The following is a 23,693-nucleotide window of genomic DNA, read 5'->3' on the forward strand; positions in this document are numbered from 1 at the left end:
AAAACTGAGTTTAAGAAGCTGCTTATCCCTGTAATAGGTAAATTGCAATAATGCAGTAACATCTGCAGCAAACATTGCACTATACAAACCATCCCTGCAATTCAATCTTAGGTATTTCTGTAGTGTCTATCATACTCAATGCTCATCAACTGTGACTAAAGTTGAACAGATTAGAACTACAACACTCCTTGATTTCAGTACTACCCATTACTGGGTACTTAATCAGTTACAAGGACACTGATATTTGCATCAGAAAAATACTTAGAATTCATACCAGTCAGCAGCACATTTGATTTTTCAAGTAGGCATCCTTGTCTTGTTTTACTCCACTAAACACTGTACATTAAGTGTAAATTTATTAATTCACAAGTTTCCCCTCATATTTCCGATTAATAAAAAGGAGACTTCCTTTTTCTTGCTCTATGTCCTAGTCAGACTAACCAACAGCTTCAAATGTGGAAATCAAAGATACATTTGTGGGATCTTTACTGTTCAGTCTCTGAATTCAAACAGAATAAGAGACTACAGTAATTTTGCACTGATAATTGTAGTAAGTTTTAATGGAAGCATTGCATCTACAGTACAGGTGTTGTAGGATTGTCTCAGGAATTTAACATTCACTTTGAGTTCAAAATGTAAATTAATATAAATGCCAGTAAAGATATGGTCTATGGGTGTTTCTGGAAAGCGCTCTGTGAACAAGTGTGTGTGTGTGTGTGTAAACACATACAAGACATTGATAAGAGATCATGCTCATGTCAGAATCAACATGTCAGCTAAGAGAATGTGACCTTACATAGCACATCCAGTAGTCCTCGTTTCCACTGCAGATACATTTGCCAGGAAGAGCTCCTCTCCCCTCTTCTGCCAGTTTAGTTAAACATAGTAACTACTTCCAACCTCTTTAATAGTCTATTAAAACCTAGTAGACTAATTTTCACAGCAAAGCTTCGACAGAAAAAAGATTAAGTCCATATTTGAAAGATAAAAGCAAAACAGCTCTTCCATTACTATCATTATGCTGCAACTGCCTTTCTCTTTTGCATGGTGACTTTATGAACATGGTTATTGCAATACAATTTCCAATTACTATAACAGTATTGAGAAACTTTCATTCATAGACTTAGACCCAGGGTTGAATGTTTAATTCGGTTAAAACAACTCTTAGGACAATATATATATAGCAAATAGACAGATGTTTTGAAAGCAAGTTTCCCCACAACAGTTTTAACTTGTAATGTAAATTAAACAAATTTAACTCCAGTTCATTTGATAAGATGCAACAGTAAAAGGGAGTCTAAAATCTACAATTATGCAAGTACACAGTCACATACATCACTAGCAAGAATAAGATTGTGAACAAGCTGTAGCCATAAAAGTAATAAAAACCCTTCATGTTCCATGTTGATGCTGGCAAATACTTTTTCTGATATAAAGGCACTTTGAAAACCCAATATGGTTTGGTTCATTAAGTTTGCAAAGTACAAACAATTTTACAAACATACGATTATAATGAAGAATGCCACCCACTGTGACATTATGTACAAGACCGCTCTCCAATTTTTGATAACACTGGTTTTGTGGGAATGAGCAGCTTTCAGGCTTGTTTATGTGAACATTTAGTTTGCAGCAAGCTGGGGTGTGAATCTACTCAGTGCTAGCTTGCTAAAAGCCTAACTGTCGATGTGGACCCTGCTGATATATGCTTAGATCTAGTCCTCTTTAGAACAGGACTAGATCAAAGCGCACTAACAAACCGCTAATACATAAAGACAGGGGCCACATGGGCACAGGGCCGGCTCCAGGCACCAGCTTAACAAGCAGGTGCTTGGGGCGACCAAGGGAGAGGGGCGGCAGGTCCCTCACTCCCTCTAGGAGCAAAGGACCTGCCGCTGAACTGCCGCTGAACTGCCGCCGCCGATCGCGGTTTTGTTTTTGTTTTTTTTGCTTGGGGCGGCAGAAATGCTGGAGCCGGCCCTGCATGGGCAGTTAGTCTGCAGCAGGCTAGCGCAGAGTAGATTCACTCCCCAGCTTGCTATGAACTAATTTTTGTTTGGACAAGCCCTTCATTAAAGACATGACAGGAATTGCAGTCCCACAATCTTAGTTTCCTGTTGGAACAATTGTAGTAAGTTAAAAAAAAATATGAAAAAATGAAAAAAAAAAAAGAAAAAAGTTTGGGGGCCACAAAAGACAAGACCAGAAGTCCAGGACATATCCTTTCAGTTTTTACTCCTTAAACATGAACTCTAGAAGTAGCCAAAAGGCAGCAGTCTATTTGGTCTTGGTTAACTGGGGTGGCGGTGGCTCTGTCTTGAAGAGTACAATGTTTTATACCATTACAGTACCAGAAAACTTTGGTCCAAAGAACTCAATTTATGATGTTCACTACATGGCTGCAAAGTCAATCTGTACATAAAGCTGTCTGACTCCTGCCTGTAACAAAAAAAGAGGGAGAATTAGAAAACTGAACAATCATGACCCACACAACTGTACCCCAGTTCCAAATGCTATTATACTTACACATTTTTATTTGGTGAACAAACAAATCTATTTGATAGCTTGTTCTGTAGTAATGATTCTACTAAACTTAGTGCATGAGTTAAAGATGTGTAGGGCTTCTACAGTGTTTTAAAAAAGCTTATCTTAAAGCACAAGTTCTTCAACCACAATCTAAAGATCACGTGACATAAATTTTAAAAAAGTCTAAAGTGTGTTTTTAACCCTTAGAGCAGATGCCAGTTCAAGTGAAGCAAAGCATAAGGATGTGACAGTTTGAGCAATGAAACTGTCCTACAGCATAATAGGGATTTGTAGAGAAGACAGGCAATGGTGTATTTATGTGAAACACCAAAATAACTTTTGGTACTACTCTATGGGCACATAAATTGCAAATCACCCCTCTGCTCAAAAACCTCAAGAGATTCAATTTAGGGAATGCCCTTAACTCTGCCATCATTGTATATAAAATTATGAGTAAATTATTTAAGAGACTATTAACCCTTAAAGTCAGGCTGCTAGCTGCAAAAGTGGTGCACGTAGTTCATTATGCAGAATCATCTTCAGGAGAAAAATAATAAAAATAGTCTGACTGAAAACACATTGCTGAGAATCAGATTAATGTCAACTAGGCGCTTAGATGACTACGGTAATGGAAGACAACTTTTAGTGAGCTCAAGATCTACACAAAAAATTCTAAGCTTCCATGCAAATAATCAAAACATCCGCATCTACCTCTCAGGACTTGTCTACATAGGAAGTTATACCAGTATAGTTAAACTGCTAGAGTCACCGTGTGGACAAGAGTAGCTTTTTGCTGTTTAGCTTCAACTACTTCCAAAGTGGCATAAACTAAACCAGAAAAAGCCATATTTACTCTGGAATAAGAATGTCCACACAGAGTGTTATAGCAGTTTAAATGGATACCTTAGCTTATACTGGTATGACTCATAGACAGGCCCTCAGTCACAGATGTGCCATATTCTGGAATCACTTGACTTGAGTCTTTAGGAACAGAACCACACTCGAGAAAACATAACTTGTCTGGGTCCCTGAAGTGCAGTGGACTTTGTTTCAGCAATAATGAATACTGAACGTCCGAGGTCACTTTGCCTAACCTGCCAAATTACAACTTTAAGAACTATGATCTGCACTACTGCTCAAAATATACTTGCTCCAACTGTACCTTCACCTACTCCCACATATCAAAAGGGAAGGAAGATGTATCCTTTCTCCTAAGTCCATTTGATACCAACCCCTAGAATGAACATATGGAATAGCTGACGTCTTGCTAGCAAAATAATCTTTTTCACTGGAGATTCAAGAGATTTGAGATGACAAAATAAATACAAGTCTGTCCATCCAAACAGACTGCCCCCAAAGCCAAGCTAGCCTTCCCAAGGATCGGCCCTCCCACATATGTAAGCCATCTTCACACTGAACTGTTCAACCCATTAGCTGTTTTGTTGTACAAAACGTGCCTGCGGCCTCCTAGTTATTTACGGAACTAGATTCATATATGCCGGAACTTCTCAGACAGGACAGATTTATTTATAAGCGTGATTCTAGGAAGTCGTCTTGAAATCAGTGCACAACCTCTTTATGTTCCAACATACAAGCTAGAAAGCAAGGAACTAATATCAATAAGCATTCATTTTTACTGGCTCCTCAAGTTCACCTGGTTCAGGATTCTTTAAGTTGGTTCAGTGCAGCAAAGACTTCAAAAGCATCTTTTCACTAAAAATGGATGGAGTGCCGATAGAGGTACCAATGTGTTGCCTAAATACATGCACTACAGAAAGTGTCTGCAGCACCAAGTAATAGAAGGTAAAAACCTGAACATAACCAGATAGTAAAATTAAATATTATTGAGCAGATTCAGACAACATGGGCCCCATAATAAAAAGACAAATTAAGTGACCTGGAAAGTAGAGTGAGTAATGAGGTAGCAAAATTTACAGATGACCAAGTTATTCAGGCAGTGCATCTGCTTCATGTGTAGTCAGACCCAAGGGACTAGATATGCTGTATGCATTAGAAACAGAATTCAAAGGAAGAGGTCCTAGTTGGGATTTATTGTAGCTCATAGAAAGAATTCCCAAGGACCCAGGAGCTTTGTCTAGTCTGGTAATCGGAAACATCACCAGATGTACAAACAATTTGTTGCACCATAAATGAGGCGGCTGCCAATGTGGTAGCCAGGACCAGATATAAGGACAGAGTTAACACTTTCCCACCGGAGCACATTCTGAAAAGATCATTTCTACAAACACCTTTTTAACTGACCCAGGCAATTCCTGTTTTCCTCACTGACAAATATTTGGGCTCGAATAAAACTCCCTTCATCATCTTGTCTCTCTCTGTTGCTGATCTCATTGAAGTTAATCCTAGGTTTATGGGATCATCAGTTCATTATCATGTAATGTTGTGTCACATATTGAATATCACCACTTTTGTAATAATCTGACAATATTTTATTAAACCTCCAATAGTTAGAAAACAGGGCAAGAAAAAGTATGCAACAACTGAAAGGTAAATTAAGTTTGAAGCCCATGTATAAAAGGTTTCATCCCTTACTATTTACCTAGGTATTTATATGCTGCTCTCTCCCTCTCCCCACTATCACAGTGCTTCTGAGTGCATTGCAAGGATTTAAGACTAGACATTACAACAATCCCTTACTTTCTTCACTCCCTGTAACAGAAGTAACTTGGCTAGTTTACAGCTTTGTTTTCAAAGGTGCACATGTGTTCCCTGCACAGAACTTTTTTTGCAGAAAAGCTTAAGCCAAATAAGTGAGTTTTGCACTGAGCTGCACATCAGGATTGCGTTTTCTGCTACCATGACTAGTTAGGCATATAAGTGCAAATTGGTGAATCAAAAATCTGAGCGCAGATGCCCTTCACTGTGAGAGATGTACAGAGAAAGCAAGTTCTTGGAAGCATTCCCATCTTCCTGTCTGCATCACCTCAGTCTTGCATAGGGTCAACTTTTGGAATTAAAGCCTCCATTTAATGCAGATGCACTGTGCACTCTTAAGTAAAAGATGTAAGTTCCTATCTGAACTTTTCAAACAATGCCACTCAAATTTGATGAATTCTAGAATAGAGTTAACTCTGGGGAATATGTACAGGCAGAGGCCAATTCAGAGCTGCACTGATGCTACTCATCATCTACAATTCTACAATCTAAGAATTTCTTGTATTGGTGAGGCACAGGTATCTGAAGGAAGACATCCTTCCAACGGACCAAACATAGAATGGCTCTTAGTCTGACAGTGATACATGGGAAGTCTATCCAGAAACTACATCTCTATGTACCTGTTCACTTCCAAGAGTCAAAAACAGGGTACAAGCCTGGATTCTTTGGAAGCTACAGAACAGAGAGGGTTACGTATCTTAGCTTTTATTCATGAAACAACATGCAAAAGATCTCTTTTTGTCTGGAGAACTTTCAGTTCATTAGAGTGAAATCAGGGAAGGGGAAACATTGGAGCTCTATATTATTTCAACTGCCCAGATATTTACCATTTTGAGAACTGAATGGTATACAGCACCTTGTAACACTTGAGTGTCAGATCCTGGTCAAGGTAAGATGTCTTGTGCCTTATAGGTTGGATATAACAAGGTGAAATGTAGTTTAAGAGTAAATGCAGCAGATCCCATTAATTTTTTTTTTTTTAAATTGTGGCATCATTTGTTACGGACTTCAGATCTTAGCTATAGACAGCCAACTGAATCTCATTGCCTTTCCTTTTAATGCATCAGTTAGTGATAGAAAAACTGGCTTTGGTTGTTGATTTCTCTTCCTTTAACCAGACAATATCAATTTCTAATGAAGTGCCCGTGTGGTCTGTATTGATTTTGTAGTCTAACCTCAGCTGGAACCACTTTTACCATACAGCTTAAGATACAGAAGTTATTTCTTAGTCTAAGAAAAGAGGAAATGCAATGATCTCAAACCAGCATGTGGTAATGGTTGGTAAATGTTGATTTTAGTGGCCACCACTGCCTGGAAGTTGCTAAAGGCAACAAAGTATGCAGAAAATGTGGCTTCTCAGAGCAATAGAAGTGAATGCCAATACAGAGGCATCACAGTGGATTCATAGATTCTAGGACTGGAAGGGACCTCGAGAGATCGAGTCCAGTCCCCTGCCCGCATGGCAGGACCAAATACTGTCTAGACCATCCCTGATAGACATTTATCTAACCTACTCTTAAATATCTCCAGAGATGGAGATTCCACAACCTCCCTAGGCAATTTATTCCAGTGTTTAACCACTCTGACAGTTAGGAACTTTTTCCTAATGTCCAACCTAGACCTCCCTTGCTGCAGTTTAAACCCATTGCCTCTGGTTCTATCCTTAGAGGCTAAGGTGAACAAGTTTTCTCCCTCCTCCTTATGACACCCTTTTAGATACCTGAAAACTGCTATCATGTCCCCTCTCAGTCTTCTCTTTTCCAAACTAAACAAACCCAATTCTTTCAGCCTTCCTTCATAGGTCATGTTCTCAAGACCTTTAATCATTCTTGTTGCTCTTCTCTGGACCTTTTCCAATTTCTCCACATCTTTTTTAAAATGCGGCGCCCAGAACTGGACACAATACTCCAGCTGAGTCCTAACCAGAGCAGAGTAGAGCAAAAGTTGGGTTAGTCTCTGTGGTCAGACATCTTATCTTGAAAGCCTCATCAGTTTTCTTGGTCCCTGGTACGTCAACATAAGGCTTCAATGCACCTCTTAGACTACAGCATTCTGATGTCATGTCTCCCTTTAAGAGGCAGTAAAGAAACTGATGAAGAGGAATGGGCCACATATATCAAACAGGTTTCAGTTTAACCATCCTGCTTCTGGTAGCTGGAGTTAATCATAAGTTAAACAACAACATTTGGTGTTAAAGACAGAACACAGAGCTGTTACTTTTATAAACATTTTGTTGCTCTATTTTTATATTTACATCCATGTTTTCTCTATCACACACATCATCATGGTATCCAAGCATGCTACTGTAAGCAGGCAGACATACCTGAGTAAAAATATTGTGAGTTTGGCTTAGAATCCACTTGGCGTCAGCATCAGGAGCTACAAATAGTTTCAAGGTCCCTATGTAAACGTCACTACAAAGGGTCCAGAAGTGTGGATCATGTAAACTGTAAACTCCTTGCAACTGCTGAACCTAAAATACCGACGACAGACATTTCAAAAATGATTTCTGAAAAAAAATACATTACTACACACTAGCTAATAAAAATGTCAGGCAATACTCTAATCTTCACAAGAGCATTTAGTGAGGTCTCATCTAAATTAGTTAGTACTTTTGTCTTCATAGGTCTGAGAAGGAGAGAGTTAAGTGGAAAGGCTGAGAACAGTTCTATTACATATCCACTCAACTGCTGCACTAGGCTACAGTTGTATTACACATTCCCTTCACTGGAACCTGGTGTTCTTCACTCCCATCCCACACATGTACAGTTATTTCAGGGTGTGTAAGATGCACCCACTTCTCATCTCAACCAGGAATTCTTTTTGTGAGATGTTTAGTGCTACGCAGCAACCCCATAAACCACTGCGGGAAAAACAGGGACATTTCTTTGGTACATGCATCATGCTAGCATTCCATAAGAGACATGAAATGTATGCAACACATTCAGTACTGTATAGGTATCAGGGACACAATGCCAAATGCAAACTATGACCTTCTTTTTGTATTTACTTCCAATGTTTTCAATATGCCTCAACACTTCTTACGAAAGGTTAAGGTAACTGCTCCAGAGAGGGAGAGAAAAATATTCCTTTGAATAGAAAAAGGATCTTTAGCAATGGCTGCTGAACATCAGTTCAGAACTGGAGAACAAGCAAATTCTACAGACAATGATCCAACTGGCCTTCCTGTGAAATTTCTATTATACTGCTCTCTAATATGCACATTAGGCTTATGCCCCTTTGTGACACGATACATTAAAAAAAATGATTTTGAGATCTATTCCAAGCCAAAAGTGTATACAGTGAAACAGCAAATCATTTCAAAATATAAAGTTTTGGTTGGGACTACAGAATATGTAGAATTTGGGACTTCAGATGGTCAAATCCATTGTTTTTGTTATGCTTTTGACCATTTCCAGATAAGTGTTCATTCATTTGTATATGTTTAGGATAGATTTAAGGAATCCTCTGTGGATTTACTGTTAGGAAAACATTCCAAAACATCCCCTAGAAGTCCAAATGTATGTTGCTTATTCATTTAATAGTTAAGTCTTATGCAAAAATGTCCTGAACTGGAACAGCTCACCCTCTGATAGCACTGAGGCAGGGCACTTTCCAGGGAAGGTGGCGTTCGCTGCATTAAGATTCCAATGGACTCTCTTAAAAGTGGAACAACACTAGAAAGAAATAAAACAGTTAATTACAGCCACATCGTCAAAGGATGTAGAATACAACAGCAATATTACCACTTTCTGATAGAATGAGTAAAATCAGTCAGGAAATATGAGGCAATACACTGAGGAGAAAGCATTATTACAGATTTGCCACAGTGAAAAAAAATGTTACAAAAGTCAAAAGGGTTGACATGACAGTAATACAAAGCATGAATCTTTGTCACTCAGGCATTTTCTATAGAGACAGTCAAGCAAGAGTAACAGTTTCATTTTGTGGGATTTGGATGGAATCTTGAAACTATGTTCTAAACATATGGAAGAAAAATCATATGGTAAAGTATAGTTTAGAACCAACATCAATTTCAACAGCAATTATAATAGCCATAAAAATGTGCAAGAAAAGTTAAACCATTCTTGCACTGGTCTCTGGCTTGAGACATATTTTTCTTATGAACTAAGATGGGGGTAAGGGGATGACATCATAAAACAAAATTAGCATGAACCAGTCCAGCCAGAACAAAACGATTTGTCATGAACAGCCAGCTTAGCAAATTCTTGACGTTAACAAAATGTGGGGGCCTCATCCAAGCCCAAGCAGTGAACATTTGGAAGCAATTCGAGGTTTCTTCCTGGCTGTCTACTCTTGTGCAAGGAGCAAAGAAGGAGCGTTGTGCCAGGTAGGACAGAGAGTTTTTACACATTGAACAAGTTTTACAGTTCACAAGTTTTACAAATTCATTCCTCAGGAGCCAATGCAATAAGTTCACATGCTCTTAAAATACGTCACCTTACTGCATACACCAAGAATAAAAGTACCCTGAACACTATCTTAAATTTATCATTCTACACTATCATTATACTACACCCTTTTGGCTTAGTGCAGTATAATGAAATTTCACAGGATGAAATGTGTTTTGAGTTTTGTACAATGTATATATATTTCAGCTTACATTTAAAACAGACTGCATTTGTAAACCACCTGACACCCTCTGGCAGTAGGATCAGCAATGTCTGAAACTGGAAGCCAGATTCCAACACCAGTACAATAATTGGAATAAATGTATTGTTTCCCAGTGTCAAATCAGAGGAGTGATGGGATGAATGTAATCAGAGGGAATTTAGAATGAATCAGGAAAGATTTTGTAAAAGTGAGATCAATTAGACCATTTGCCAAAAGAAATTTTGGAAGCCTCATTTAAAGCCAAACGAAGCACTAGAGACACACTGTAGAGAAAATTCTGTATTGGCACAGGATATGGACAAGATAATCTCATGGGTCTTTGCTATTGCTAATTTGTTAGTCTGTGGTAAGTTTAAACAGTGATGCGTCACATCTTGCAGACAGTTTGACCTATAAAAGTGCAGGAAATAAGCTGTTCCTGACAATGGACCCCTATACTGTGTGTGTCACAAACATCACTTTTCAAGTGAGAACAGGCATCCCAGAATGGATTTGAAGTTGACCTGAATTATAATTCATAAATTTACTTCTTGCTATGTGACCTTTTACAGTACTACGCAGAATAGGAATACAACTTGAATACCAGCTTATTGAGAACTCTACATTTCACAGTGACATGCTTGTCAGTATTTTAACATAAGGCTCCGACACCAAAAGCTTTTGATAAACCACAGGGACCAGGACTGCACATTCTTTCATAGCGGAGGGCTAGAAGGCCTATTAGCTTGTCTTCCTATTTAAACAAAAATGTCTTCCTCAGCCAGAGAGGAGGCAATACCGCTCAGCAAAACAACATATGAAACTGAACTTTGCTGGAAATATTTAGGACTTCCTGGTAAAAATATAACTCTATTGATAGCATAAAATAGTATTTAACTTGTGTCATTTGAAATTGGGAGTGGAGGTGAAGTGTCTGTAGAAGGACTGGGTGTATCTACCCTCTTGAGAGTCTGAAAATTCTTGTCATTTGGTGCAAATTAGTCCATTCTAAGGTTGGGTTTGGCTAATCAGTATGGCTGGATCAAACCAATGTTTAAACATGGTGCACACTGGACGAAGGAAACATCCTGCTAGAAAGCAATTTAGCAGAAGCCATCTTTAAACCACAGTTGCTTAACTCTGCTGGGAACCCAATGTAGACAGGACTTGAGAGATTGGACATTTCTAAAGGTTTGTAATTATGAGAACATAAGAATGGCCCAACTGGGACAGACCAAAGGTCCATCTAGCCTAGTACCCCGTCTTCCGACAGTGGTCAGTGCCAGGTGCCCCAGAGGGAATGAACAGAACAGGCAATCATCAAGTGATCCATCCCGTCACTCATTCCCAGCTTCTGGTAAACAGAGGCTAAGGACGCCATTCCTGCCCATCCTGGCTAATAGCCATCGATGGCCCTATCCTCCATGAATGTATCTAGTTCTTTTTTGAACCCAGTTATGGTCTTGGCCTTCACAACATCCTCTGGCAAGGAGTTCCACAGGTTGACCGTGCACGGTGTGAAGAAATACTTCCTTTTATTTGTTTTAAACCTGCTGCCTATTAATTTCATTTGATGACCCCTAGTTCGTGTGTTATGAGAAGTAGTAAACAACACTTCCTTAACTACTTTCTGTACACCAGTCATGATTTTATAGACCTCAATCATATCTCCCCTTAGCCATCTCTTTTCCAAGCTGAAAAGTCCCAGTCTTATTAGTCTCTCCTCATACGGAAGCTGTTCCATACCCCAATAATTGTTTCCCTTTTCCGAACCTTTTCCCAATTCCAATATATCTTTTTTGAGATGGGGCAACCACATCTGCACACAGTATTCAAGATGTGGGCATACTATGGATTTATATAGAGGCAACATGATATTTTCTGTCCTATTATCTATCCCTTTCTTAATTATTCCCAGCATTCTGTTTGCTTTTTTGACTACCGTTGCACATTGAGTGGATGTTTTCAGAAAACTATCCATAATGACTCCAAGATCTCTTTCTTGAGTGGTAACAGCTAATTTAGACCCCATCGTTTTATATGTATAGTTGGGATTATGCTTTCCAATGTTCATTACTTTGCATTTACCGACATTTAATGTCATCTGCCATTTTGTTGCCCAGTCACTCAATTTTGAGAGATCCTTTTGTAGCTCTTTGCAGTCTGTCTTGGTCTTAACTATCTTTAGTAATTTTGTATCATCTGCAAATTTTGCGACCTCACTGTTTGCCCCTTTTTCTAGATCATTTATGAATATGTTGAACAGACCCCTGGGGGACACCACTATTTACCTCTCTCCATTCTGAAAACTGACCATTTATACCTACCCTTTGTTTCCTATATTTTAACCAGTTACCAATCCATGAGAGCACCTTCCCTCTTATCCTGTGGCAGCTTATTTTGCGTAAGAGCCTTTGGTGAGGGACCTTGTCAAAGGCTTTCTGAAAATCTAAGTACACTATATCCACTGGATCCCCTTGATCCACATGCTTGTTGACCCCCTCAAAGAATTCTAGTAGATTGGTGAGGCATGATTTCCCTTTACTAAAACCATGTTGACTCTTCCTCAACAAATTATGTTCATCTATATTGTTCTTTAGTATAGTTTCAACCAGTTTGCCCAGTACAGAAGTCAGGCTTACAGGCCTGTAATTGCTGGGATCACCTTTGGAGCCCTTTTAAAAAATTGGCATCACATTAGCTATCCTCCAGTAATTTGATACAGAAGCTGATTTAATGATAGGTTACAGACTACAGTTAGTAGTTCTGCAATTTCACATTTGAGTTCCTCCAGAGATAGTGTGTGAAGCCTCCCCTTGACAGATAATAAATCTAGCTGTAGCAACACTTAACACAAACGGAACCATCTGCCCAACCTCAACTCTTACACAAGTAGGTGACTGAGAAATTAAGAGATTACAAAGGACGAATGGGAAAAAGATGATCCCACTATCTTTCCAGCACACGCGGTGAGACGGGAAAGCCTTACTGAAAAGCAAAAAAAAACATCCCAGAAAAGAAACTGGAAGAAGAGTTTAAAGACAGAATCTCACCCCTGTGGGAGACTTACATTTTCATTACTTGTATTTGTGAAATTGTCCTAACAAGGCTTTGAAACAGACAAGTAACTAGAGAGTTTTAGGCAACAATACATTTCACACCTTTGCCTGCTGCCTACCTAGACAGAATTTTCTGCAAAGCAGCACTGCATTTATTAAAAGCCCAACCACACTACCTATACAGCCATGTCAAGGAACCTGGTTACTATGTTGTTTCAGTTTGTAGTGTACAATGGAGCTTAAAAATGTTCTGTAATCAAGCTAATGCCTTACTCTCCATGTCCCTTTAGCATGGTCACTGAACTTAGGTTAAGAATATAGCTTAGTTATGGAACAGTGTTGAAACAGACCAGGGACAATATAAGCTCATCTACACTGCACTGCAGTCAGTGTGCCCTACTGTGTTATGCTCTAACTGCCCCACATAGATCCTGCTGGCATGAACTAAAAATTATCCTGTTCGCACTAACATAATACTGTTGGAAATGGGACTACATCAAGGTGAGCTAGGTACCTTTTAGTTCGATCCAGCAGGGATTACATAGGGAATTTAAAGAGTGCAATATGTAAGAATGCTCTACAGTTCACAACCCTTTAGTCCAGACCATGGTGCCATGTAGACAAACCTTATGTTGAGATTGGGTTCCCTGACTCAAGACATATCTGTAGTGCAGAAAGTTGCATTGTGAAAGTCATCTTTGCAGCAGAAAGGGACAGCTATTATTTCAGGTAAATGAAAGTTATGATTTGGCAGAAAGCCAACTGTGACAAAATGGGTTTTTTCCCCACAATATTTTGTATGCATATTTTGCATGCCTCCCTTTCCCCAATGTACTGCAAGATTAACTAGGCGAAGGGGAAAAAGTGTTTTCTTTGCAAAAGAATCCAGAGGTCCAGATAGGTCCTGGGTCCTGACAATTGCCTGGTGATTTGCTACCAAGTAACTGACAACCCTGGCCCTCTGCAGGAAGCCAGACGGTGGAGCCAGCTGGAGAACAAAGAGCAAGTCAGGAGGAGACCAGGTGACCATGTTTAGCCTGGGAAGAGGAACAAAAGATTAAGGAGGGGCCAAAGGGGGGGTAGCTACGTGTGGGCCATGGTCTGCTGGAAGCAGGGATGCTTCAGGACTGGGAGCTGAGAGAGCGCGCCCTGGGCTCTAGTCAAACCCAGAGGGACTTGGCGGTTTCCTGTTCTCCATGCTAACCTAAGGGCTCCCTACGCTGTATTCCAGACATTTAACAAATCCTTCTGTTTTACATCACTGTCTCAGAGTCACTCTAGTCTAAAGAGGTCAGGGTTCCATTGCTTCCTTTGGGTGCAAGTCTCCCCCTGGAGATCCAATTTGACTGGACTCACTGAGGGGAGCTCACAGAATGAGGCAGGTGGACTGAAGGCTAGAGGTGCGGTTCCAGGAGCGTGGTGAAGCCAAATGGCTTACCCCAGTAAGGGGGAGTAACCCTAGAGGAGGGTTGACACACTGACGGGGTTCCACCAGCCATGTGAGAGCACCACCGTATGTGTGGTTCCGTGAGACACCAGTATTAGTCAGCCTCTAAAAGAGAGAGAATCCAGAGTTTAGGGCCAATAATTTTCCATTGTTCAAAGAAAAAAAATCCAGCTATAGAAAGGCTAAGCCTTGTAAGAAACCACATTTTTCCCTTTCACATCTGTAGATACTGGAAAGCATCGGGAACATGTTGACTTTATGCTTGTGTGTACAATTAGTTCCGGGGCCAACCCATCAGGAATGAGGATAAATAATACTAGGAGGGTTAAAAGTAGAGTTTGGCCAAACATCACCAATATTTTGATATTTTCCACAGGTTTTTTTAATTAGTCATGGTGGGGTTTGAAATTCTTGGACTTTTTTCTCGTGAGGTAGCTCATGCACTGGAACTTCGCTTTGCTATTATTAGTTCTTGATGGCTGCAGACTGAGAAGGAAAGCAAACAGCATGGAAGCCTCCTGGGGAACAACCCACAGTGTAGTCTTAAGCATTCTTCATAAGCACACTCTGCAAACTATGCAACTAACAGAAGATGCCATTTCCATAGTTACCGTGTCTGGGAATAGAAAGAGTTGAGGCAACCACGTTACACTACTTGATAGTGTAAGGGAGCTGTAAAGCAGCACTAACTGAGAGATAGGGCCTGAACCTGCTGCCTGAAAAGAACAATTCCATAAATGTCCAAATGCGTGTAGAGAGCACAGAAGAAGCAAGCAGTGAAGCACATCACACTCTCAGATACAGAGGAAGTGAAAGGTGTTAAAAGGATCAAACAGAAAACAACGTATGAGATTGTATTTACCAGATCAAAACACCGTTTGCAGCTAATGAGATTTGGTCAATAATCCAAACGTACCAAAGATTCGCTAGATTAAACAGTGAGCTAGTTTCCTGCTTCACTGTCAAATACTGATTTAATTATTTGCAGATTTTCATTACACATTTCTAAAAAACGCCTGAGCTCAGGCTGCATTACTGTTTATGGCATTGTCAATGCTGGTGCAGCTGCACCAATTCTTAGAAAAGTAGTGAGTTTTCCAGAGTAGACAGCCTTGGATAGCAAGAATTAAAACAAAAGTATGCAGAACACTGCATAACCAGACACTGTATTTACACCATAAACAGGAAGTTAGATTAAGACTGTCAGCAATTTAAATGAAACCTGTGACAGTCTGCTGGAGGCAAACAATCCCTGCTGAGTTTCAGGGACCAACTCTGGCCCTTTCTTCACATAAACCCTGGTCTTAAAAATCTAAATTCAGATTTCAAAATTATTTCCTTCCAGCAGCTAACCCTGTTCATTTGCAGAATCAACAAACTTACAACTGCACAAATATTTCTGTAATTTTTTACTTTTAAAGTTTTGAAAAAGACAGTTGATAACTAGATGATGAGTTTTACTTGTATAGCCAGGTACCACAATTAAGCTAATTAAATTTGGGAATAAGTTTTTCCTTCTTGTGCTTATTCCACTTATTTTACAGCACCGTTAATATCCATTCAGCTTAGATTCCTTTTGTGGGGCAGGTTTTGGCTTTGTACTGAAAAAGCTGGAAACAGCTGCCACAGTTCCGACCCCTAAGTATAGACAAGATCAAGCTGGAGTTTGCACTGAGATGAGGAAGGTTTCCCCTGTACTTTTAAATGGGCCAACCTCAATTAGCTTAATCAATGCAACCCCCTGCTCATCTTTTTTACACAATTCAGGGTCGTTCCAGTACAGCTATACCATTTGCTGGCTGGCCACCCTGATGGCTGAGTAGTTGGGGGCTATCAAGCTCTTTTGCCTGGTCTTCACTAGGAAAAATGAGTTTTTAACTCAAGTTAGCAGAAGTAATATGCTACTGCAGTAAAAATAATAAAATCCAAGTGTCAGATCCTATGTTTATCAAGACAATGGATGCAATTTAACAACTGTGGCCCATAACAAATAGTACTGCAAATATGCTGGTTTAGGATACTTGCTTCAGAATTTTCTTTCTGAACGTTAGTGAAAGCAGGTCTGGCAAGCAGCATTTGGGGCCATCTGCTCAAAACTCCATACTAAACATCATCTTGGGTTTAATAAAATAAGAAATTTGGTAATTTTTTTTCTTGATTTTAATCATATAGTTAAACAATGTGATTAAATTTTTCCATTGTAATAACCATTCAGTTATATATGTAAATTGGTTACCTTTTTCCAAACCTGAAGAAGAGCTCTGTGAAGCTCAAAAGCTCCTCTCTTTCACCAACAGAAGCTAGTCCAATAAAAGATCTCACCCACCCTGTCTCTCTTGTATATGTAACCTTCAATTTAAATGGGGTTTCAGAAATCTACATTTATAACACTACTTCTTATATTACTACTTCTTCCTTGATAGCTCATTTGTACCATTTCTTGACCAAGTAGTTTCAGTTCTTAACTAAAAAAAGAGTGGGGTGGAGGGAGGAGGGGAAAAAAATGAAAGTGTAATCCACTGGAAAGAACTTCTCTGGTAAATTAAATGTTTGTACCCATTTAGTCACTGCAATTAAATACCTCATTTCTTTGACTGCTTAATATGCAGTCCAGGTGCTTTCCCAGTATCGTATTTAGTATATGGTATCTTGCTGTAGTCACTGTAGCTTCAAAAGTGGTTTCTATGAGACCTCTTCCTTTATGCTATTGTCATATTTTTCTTTTGATGATTAATTCTATACAGCTGCTTGACCACACTGTTTAGTATTAAAATTGCTTCAACATTTTGGAATATTTGTTGCCTGAGACTACAAAATACCAGGTTTTATATTTCCATATTTAAAGTACGGTAGTTAAGGACCTGCACAATAATTTGTGGCTTCTGAAACCCATTAAATTTAAGTGGACCCATGCAAGAAAAACAGAAGATAGTTTGAATACCAGGAAACTTAAGAGATTCTGAAATCGTTCTCAAGCTTGAACACTATAGTTAGGGTACTTGCTACACATTTAAAAACAAGACCATTTTAATCTAGACATTTTCTGTTTAATCTTGTGAACAGATGCTGTCGGGGGTGGGGGAGCAGAAAAAAGTTAAATCTTTATATTCCATTAAATAGTAAGATCAGCAGAATTAACCCTCAGTTCATGAGCAGCATGTACTGCAAAGACCACTGCATGGTCCCTTGGATCCGCCAGCAGACAATTAGTGAGCAGACAATTCAGATTCACAAACATCTCACTCTTTTGAGGGAAACCCACTATCTTGGCAGCACAATAAGTGTGCTCTAAGCTCCCAGACCTACCTCGATATTATACAATCATTAACTACATGAGAGAGGGAGTACAACAGTTTTGCCAAGTTGTCAAACGGTGTTGTCAAATCTCATGAGATGGCAAAAGATCAGAGTGGCCCAAGAATAAGATGGATATGGATCTGTCCACCTTACAGAATGAGCTATGTTTTTCATATTAAAGTTTAATATGATCTCCACAACCCCCATGAAATTGGCTTCGAACAATTTGGCCACTCACATGAAAGGAGGTAAACCATGTTAAACTATTTTAAAAAAATGTGTACTGGAATCTATGCAATCAGGTAATACATGCACAAAAACAGTTTAGGGAGAATCTGTATTTCAGTATTCTAATGAGTTTTAGAACATTCCCAAAGCTGTGTCATGGGGTCCCCATTATGATCAGGAATTCCTAAGAATGAGAAGTGGTTCCTGATGTCAAATCAGATCAGCTACTTACAGCATCTTTACTCAAAACTGGTCTTCTATGAAGCAGAGGATTGAGAAAAACTGCAGAATGTAGACAACTTCCTGACTGAGAATGCACTCCCCCCGTTGGCAAGGCACCAAAACAAAAATCATCAATGGAGAGTGGGCAACTTTTGTTGACAAATAAGAGTAGTACAATGAAATTTACAGGGTGGTCAATTTTATCCTTGCAGCCAACAGTTGTACAGCAAGACAGAAAGAAGTCTCCCTCCTTCCACCTTCTTCCCCCAAGCCTCTGCTTCTCCATGTTTCAGAGCAACACTGAAAGTTGGGCTATATCTTCACTCCCACAAAATGCAAAACAAAAACTAGCATCTCACAGAAAAATCCTAATGGAGACAAGACACTGGTAGTTTTTATCCCTATGTAGTTAGGTGAGGTCAACATTACTCCCCCCCTACACACACACTTGTGGGGGACCTCTCCTAGCTACATGGGATAAAAATCACCAGCATTTCAACTCCACTAGGATTCTAAAGTGAGATAACTAATTCTACAGTGAGGTAACTAACGTGATTAGTTATTAGTGATTTTGCTGTCAAAACACACCTTTTTGGGGGTGAAGAATCTTAGGCTTGGTCTTTAAGGTAGACAACTGTACTTACTTCTACAATAAAATTAACCCCTCGAGTTAGCCTATCTCAAGTGAGAGCAACTACACAGAAATAACATCCTACCTGCACAGAGTGATTGTGTTGGCAGCTGCCTCACACTATAACCAACCAACTCGAGTTGTGAGCACTACCACACTTGAATTAAGAGCTTGTGCGTATGACTCAAATTAGGAGCAACACTCAAGTTATCGAACGCTAGTTAACTCTGCAATGAAGACAAGCTTAATTTCACTGCAGCTCATGATTTTCTTGAATCTTTCACTGCGCCATTCTGGAAAGCTGTGAGCAGAGCAGAGGTATGTAGGTCATTAATAGAAAGGGAACAAGAGATTTGCTCCAAAAGCTACATAAATGAGAGAAAAAAAAAAGCGGAGTGCTGCGAAATATTGGGACAAATTGCATCCCGACCAAACATCGGTCGGGACGCAAGACAAACGCCTAAATATCGGGACATCTGGTCACCCTACCAGGATTCCCTAACATTAAGTGAAAATTCTAAATTGAAGTGGACATTTAATCCAAATCAGTTCCTCATACACAGAGGAAATGCATCAACCAGTAGCAGGGAGATTAACATCTTGTTTAAAAAGGGTAGTGTCTTTGAGCACACTGTTTCTTTTCCGCCTACAATTTGTTTAAATTAACCCACTGCTATATTGTCTGAACAGATTAGCACATCTGCCATTCTCTTCATAGGAACAGGCTGTCCTCATTTTCAGAATGAATGGGTATCATACAGTACATCTAGACTCCTTTCTGGTTTTGGCGAACATAACTGCACTAAGAGGTAGGGCGGGTAAGAGATAAACAATTTACATAAGCCAAAACAGCAAACAAAGACCAAATATTCCAGCAACAGATGCAACTTCTAACCTAATCCCTAAAACAGTTTCACTTCAACTGTATATATGCGATTAACTCTCACCCTACAGACATAAGAATGAAAGAAAAGAAAAAACATTAACTAAAACTGATTGCCATGAAGAATCAAAATGTGATAATCATCATTTATGTTGTTGTAGGTTCTTTACAAGGTTTGACCGTTCCTTTCTCACATCTGACTTAGCTTTCACTTTGATTCTTGAACAGTTCCCTGCTAAAAAGCAGCATACTATAAAAAGACATTTCCCTGCTCAAAGCCCCCTCACTATATATTCTTAAAGAGCACCACATTGCTATCACTTTTTTCAACATCACTTGAAGCAGTTAATACAAAGACAGGAAATCAAAACCAGTGTTTTAACAGTGAAAGTGCACAAGATAGGCAAACTCTTCACTTTACAATTCACACCTTTTTCTGACACTTCCACCCTCTGCAAACTGTGTATTCCTGTGCAAACTTTTTAGTTTAAACTCTACTTGTTATTAGAAGCTTTGTTATTCCTCTATTTTGAATGCCCTTCTAGAGTAAGCACTTTTATACATTACTTTAAAACCACATGAAAATGTGCAGTGCAATATATTGCCACAACGTGGAAGTTGTCAGGTTGTTACACAATAAAGCTCCATTATATTGCTCAGATGTTCATGGCATTACACTGGCATCAAGCCAAAGCAACATGACAGTGCAATTTGATGTCAACTGTGCTTCAAAATAAAATGATTTGGGGAACCACTTTTTAAAAAAAAGGAGTTCCCATGTTTCCCAATTTTCTTGTTCTTCCAATCTAACATCCAACATAATTGTGTGGTAATCTACAACACTGCATCAAAACAGTTATAAAAAGTTTTATATGGTCAAGCAACAAGTTTTGTGGTCTCAATGGCTCTGTCTTGAGGGGCAAAAAGAGTGTATTGTTCAATTGGATTAGCTAAAGCTGATGGAAAAACCTCAATAAATATGCATGCTAACACATCTGAAGTCACGTTGCAAGCTAGGTTTGATCCAGGGCTCCCCAATAAGCTACAACATGTTCTGTTAATATAGTGGCAAAAACATACATTTTATAGGGGCTTTTCAACAGTATTAGGCTAACTTGCTTGACTGAGCTAACATGATTGAAACAACGCCCCTTTTGCCCACCATAACATACCTTATGTGCATACACATCCAAAAGATTTTTAATTTGTAATGCTGAAAAAAAGTTTATCCCCACTATCATGGACAGTGGGAATCTAAGTTTGGGTTACACGATGAAGGGGATTTCAGGATCATACCTCATGTAGCAAATCAGTTTAATATGTTATTGCTGCATGTGCTGCGTTGTCATCTGATTTACAAATCCCATTTCAAGTGTTTAGTCTTAAAATGGTAATTTGCATATGAGCACAGTGACGGGGGCCAGACCATTCAGGGCTCAAATATAGGTTGTGCCTCATAATTAAGGCATTCTCCCTGTCCCCCTTCCCCCTCATTTCCTTGGAATTTGTCAGTTCATTCTAAAATAAAATAATAAAATAGGTGAAAATAAGTGAAGACCAAAATAGAAGGGCAGTGGGTGGAGGAGAGGGCTGCTTGGCATTCACAACATAGTGGTCAGGTGGTCTCGACTGCCAGGGTCTTGCTCCCTGTCCCTCTCACTCCCTGCTGCTCAAAGAAAGCGGATAGAGCCACACTGAAAGGCCAGGAGGGGTGCACCCCACGAGTATGAACCTATCCCCACTGGAAAGAGCACTTCCTACCCTGGCCCTTCAGGATGGAGCCATCCGGTTCCCCTACCACTTTGAAGGGCCAGAAGCTAGTACTCACTGGGTGCAGCCTTCTGCTCTGCTTCAGTCCCATTTCTTCCTCCACAAAGAGGTCCCCCCAAAACACAAAGTTTGAGGGGGAGGGGTCTGTTTGAAAGTCACTAAAACCTGAATACCAGCTTTTTAAAAACCCAGGATTTTTTTGGAGAAATATCAGTAAATACAGAAAACAAAGTGCCTTACTCTTAATACAATGATACTAAATGATACCCAAAAAACCTAATTTAGTGGTTTTTTTGTTTGTTTTTAAACTAATTTACTCAGTGAGACTAGCAAGTATAGGTAAAGGTAGAACTCCAACTGGAGTAAAGATAAGTAGATGCAGTTATTGGCTCACACTATTAAAACTCACAATGAAGAAGTGACCCTTAAATGACCCAAAGGTGATCTAAACTAACCAGCAGTAACACAAGCACTCTCATCCAATTCTTCTTAACTGGAACAGAAACGTTTTCACAGTGCTCCTGTAACCCATACACTTTACACTGCAGCATTTGACTTTGTTTCTCTAGCAGAGGGGGAGAGAAGCAGGGGAAGAGACACTGATCTTAGCTAGTTACTCTGTCTCCATGCATGCGTAGAGAGCAGGGCAGGCGTAATTCAGTTAGAAAGACCCAGAAACTAACAGAACAGGATGTTGTAGCCACCAGCCATGCTCAGCAGCTTTTCTGCGGCTGTATAAAAAATGTTCATAGTGGCAACCCACCCAACTGGTCAGAGAGCAAAGGGGGAGAGGTCAAAAAATAGAGTTAAAAACAGTCCTGTGGACTCAGCAGAAGATCGACATGGGATCAAATGATGTGTTGTTACCTATGTGGGCTGGGTCCAATACCAGCACCACTGATACAGGCTGCAGATGTCTGCTCACCAGCATTGGAGAGGATCAACCAGCTATTAACCCGAGGGCAGTAATGCTGCTAGCTATGGGAAGCCCCAGCTGTTTGTTTGCTGACAGAGTTTTGAATGTTTGAAAGGACTGAAAGGCTGTTATTTCTCAAGCTTTGAAGAGCCAAGTGGCACATGTTGCATACATACACACAGGCTAGAACACTTTTTGGTGGCAATGCAAATAATGTGGCTGCTTTCCATTTTGTCCTTTAAAACTTTTCATTTAAATATTTAATTGGCCAGCTTCTTTTTTCTTCTCTTTGCTCTGATGTCTCAGTCTAGCCCAATTAGGCCAACAAGCTGCATCCACCTACCTACAGTATGTCTACACAACTGAGACTATACCAGCATAACTATGTCTGCATAGCCCTGTAGCTTAGACACAGCCTTCACTAACCAGCGTTTTTTCTCACCACCTGCCTGAAGAGAGCTAGCCCTCTTCTGTCAATACAGCTGTGTCTACGCTGGAGTTCATGTCAGCATACCTACACTGGTGAAAGGTGTGGTTTTCTCACACCCCCGACTGACGTAGCTATGCTAACACAGCTGCACCTACACTGGGGGTTATGTCAATAGAAGAGGGCTTCTGTCACTATAGCTAACTCCGTTCAGGGAGATGGTGTTCCTATATAACCATCTGTCAGCGTATGCTGTGTCCATGGCTATGTCTACGCTGCAGATGCTACAATGATGCTGCAGTGCCAGTAGCATAGACGCAGCAATGGAAGGTGTGTCCCCTCCACCCCCCATTGCTGTAGCTAAACCACCTCTTTGAGAAGTGGTAGCTAGGTTAACTGAAGAATTCTTCTGTTAACTTAGGTGCATCTACACTTGGGGGTAGGTCATCTTAACTATGTCACTCGGGGGCATGAATTTTTAACACCCCTGAGCAATGTAGCTAGGTTGATTTAAATTTTAGGTATAGGCCAGGCCTACGATATAGGGCTATACCAGAATAGGTATACCAGTATAGTGTCCATAGTGGAGACATAACACACCGTACTAGATAAGAGGTGGCCAAACTTACTGACCCTCCAAGCCACATACGACAATCTTGAGAAGTTTGAGAGTCAGGGCACACCTGCCAAAGCCCTGAGCCCTGGGCTGGTGCACCCTGAAGGGCTAAAGCCCTGAGACCCTCCTCCCCGCTGGACAGAAGACCCTACCCTCACCACCCCACTGAAAGGCAGAGATCCTGAGCTCCCTCCCTCCGCCCACCCAACCCCCCCAGTCTGGTAGGTGAAGAATGGGGGGCTTGCAAGCCACCCTTTAATGATAAAAGAGCCACATGTGGCTTGCGAGCCACAGTTTGGCCACCCCGTACTAAATGCTGAACACCTAGTTAGACGTGGTTAAGGTTATGATTTAGTCATAGATTCCATGACTTTACCAGACCTC

The 23,693-nt window shown here is 40.1% G+C and overlaps 1 protein-coding gene across 2 annotated transcripts in view; it reads right to left on the reverse strand.

Annotated features, from left to right (window-relative positions):
* Positions 1-890: 890 nt before the first annotated feature.
* SLC30A7 (solute carrier family 30 member 7) overlaps positions 891-23,693 on the reverse strand; it is a 56,537-nt gene continuing 33,734 nt past the window's right edge. For both annotated transcript variants that reach the window (XM_054037850.1, XM_054037849.1), the window contains exons 9-11: positions 8,786-8,876; positions 7,523-7,672; positions 891-2,436 (exon numbers count right to left, since the gene is read on the reverse strand). In XM_054037850.1, the coding sequence (XP_053893825.1) occupies positions 2,389-2,436; positions 7,523-7,672; positions 8,786-8,876 (289 nt within the window). In that variant the 3' untranslated portion in view covers positions 891-2,388. The remainder of the gene's footprint in view (positions 2,437-7,522; positions 7,673-8,785; positions 8,877-23,693) is intronic.

This window comes from Malaclemys terrapin, chromosome 8 (assembly GCF_027887155.1).
Source record: "Malaclemys terrapin pileata isolate rMalTer1 chromosome 8, rMalTer1.hap1, whole genome shotgun sequence".
In the NCBI taxonomy this organism is placed as follows: Eukaryota; Metazoa; Chordata; order Testudines; family Emydidae; genus Malaclemys; species Malaclemys terrapin.